Consider the following 2,500-nt stretch of genomic DNA (forward strand, 5'->3'; position numbering starts at 1 on the left):
TCCACACGTCCTAGACTCTTCTCTCTTCTCTAAAACACTCTGGACAACGCTCCACACGTCCTAGACTCTTCTCTCTTCTCTAAAACAATCTGGACAACGCTCCACACGTCCTAGACTCTTCTCTCTTCTCTAAAACACTCTGGACAACGCTCCACACGTGCTAGACTCTTCTCTCTTCTCTAAAACACCCTGGACAACGCTCCACACGTCCTATAGACTCTTCTCTCTTCTCTAAAACACTCTGGACAACGCTCCACACGTCCTAGACTCTTCTCTCTTCTCTAAAACACCCTGGACAACGCTCCACACGTCCTAGACTCTTCTCTCTTCTCTAAAACACTCTGGACAACGCTCCACACATCCTAGTCTCTTCTCTCTTCTCTAAAACACCCTGGACAACGCTCCACACGTCCTAGACTCTTCTCTCTTCTCTAAAACACCCTGGACAACGCTCCACACGTCCTAGACTCTTCTCTCTTCTCTAAAACACCCTGGACAACGCTCCACACGTCCTAGACTCTTCTCTCTTCTCTAAAACACCCTGGACAACGCTCCACACGTCCTAGACTCTTCTCTCTTCTCTAAAACACCCTGGACAACGCTCCACACGTCCTAGACTCTTCTCTCTTCTCTAAAACACCCTGGACAACGCTCCACACGTCCTAGACTCTTCTCTCTTCTCTAAAACACTCTGGACAACGCTCCACACGTCCTAGACTCTTCTCTCTTCTCTAAAACACTCTGGACAACGCTCCACACGTCCTAGACTCTTCTCTCTTCTCTAAAACACCCTGGACAACGCTCCACACGTCTCTTCTAAAACACATCTTCTAGATGTATGTATATGCTTGTTAGAGAGAGGACAGTGTTGGCTTCACTGCTATTGTTTCACCCTAATCTCTTCTACAGCCATGTGCAGAAAGACACACACACACACACACACACACACACACACACACACACACACACACACACACACACACACACACACACACACACACACACACACACACACACACACACACACACACACACACACACACAGCTGTCATTATAAATAGCTTTGGGTTTAAAAATTAATGCTGCAGCTCTTACTTGTGCGGTCTCACACACACACACACACACACACACACACACACACACACACACACACACACACACACACACACACACACACACACACACACACACACACACACACACACACACACACACACACACACACACACACACACACACACACACACATGGGTGGGGGGGGTAAAAGAAAGGGGAGGTCGCCCCTTGTCCTCCTGAAAGGTGTATTTTCGGGGCTTGTTTAAAGGATTCCAGAGATCTGCATTGTTTAAGGGATGGGGTCAGGGCATTCCACACCTGGGTGGCAGTGCTGTAGAAGGAGTATTGACCCATGTGTTTGTTTTATAGGTGGGCATTACCCAGTGGTGGAAAAAGTACTCAATTAAAGTAAAAGTCCAGAATTCAAAACGTACTTGAGTAAAAGTGCAAAATGTTTTGCATCAAAATATACTTAAAGCACCAAAAGTAAAAGTACAAGCTCACAACGCTTCGCGATGCAACGCGTTGTGAGCTTGTAGATCGCTTATTTTCAAATAGCCTAGGTATAAAAGAGGGCTAAAGTGGTTAATGTATGTTTTATAATATTATAATGTATATCAGAAAAGTAACTAGTAACTAAAGTTTTCAAATAATTGTAGTATATTGCCTCTGAGATGTAGTGGAGTAGAAGTAAAAGTACTGACAGTTTAAAATACTCCAGTGAAGTAAAAAATACCTAAACATTTGTCAAGGGGGGGGGGGGGGGGTGGGGGGGCGTCAAAACAGAATGGCGTTTCAATGTTGTACCTCCTCAGCCCTGCTTCTACATTTTGGCGTTCTTCTGCGTTTTATTTTTTTTCTTCACGCCGTTTGGTGCCCCCCCCCCCCCAAGGTTGGTGCCCTGTGCTTCAGCACCTCAAGCCCGTTGGAGAAGCCACCACTGACTGTTTGTGAGGTTTGAAGCTTTGTCTTTAGTGATCTATAGATCTATGTGTGTATTCTATGTGCTATAGATCTATGTGTGTATTCTATGTGTTATAGATCTATGTGTGTATTCTATGTGTTATAGATCTATGTGCTCTAGATGTGGAGGCGTGTCTAGACCAGGAAGTGTTCCTGAGCTTGGAGGCGATTGGTTCTCTGCACGCTCTGATGGACGAGGACGAAGACGGAAATATCGACCTGACCGAGACCGATGAGGTACACACACACACACACACACACACACACACACACACACACACACACACACACACACACACACACACACACACACACACACACACACACACACACACACACACACACACACACACACGACGTTCTGCATTGTTTCCTCATAAAGACACACGACGGACTACAAATTCACGCCCACATTAGAGACAGCGCCCCCACTGGAGGTCCATTAGAACCAAGGGGCCGGCCTGGCATATCTACAATGAGG

At 46.2% G+C, this 2,500-nt stretch overlaps 1 protein-coding gene across 1 annotated transcript in view; it reads left to right on the forward strand.

The window, feature by feature from the left end:
• LOC311056687 (stromal interaction molecule 1-like) overlaps nt 1–2,500 on the forward strand; it is a 27,126-nt gene that overhangs the window by 1,668 nt on the left and 22,958 nt on the right. The window contains exon 3 of the mRNA XM_084073494.1: nt 2,126–2,256. Within this exon, the coding sequence (XP_083929620.1) occupies nt 2,126–2,256 (131 nt within the window). The remainder of the gene's footprint in view (nt 1–2,125; nt 2,257–2,500) is intronic.

Source organism: Gymnoscopelus microlampas, assembly GCF_963454915.1.
Source record: "Gymnoscopelus microlampas genome assembly, chromosome: 12".
NCBI classification, from domain to species: domain Eukaryota; kingdom Metazoa; phylum Chordata; class Actinopteri; order Myctophiformes; family Myctophidae; genus Gymnoscopelus; species Gymnoscopelus microlampas.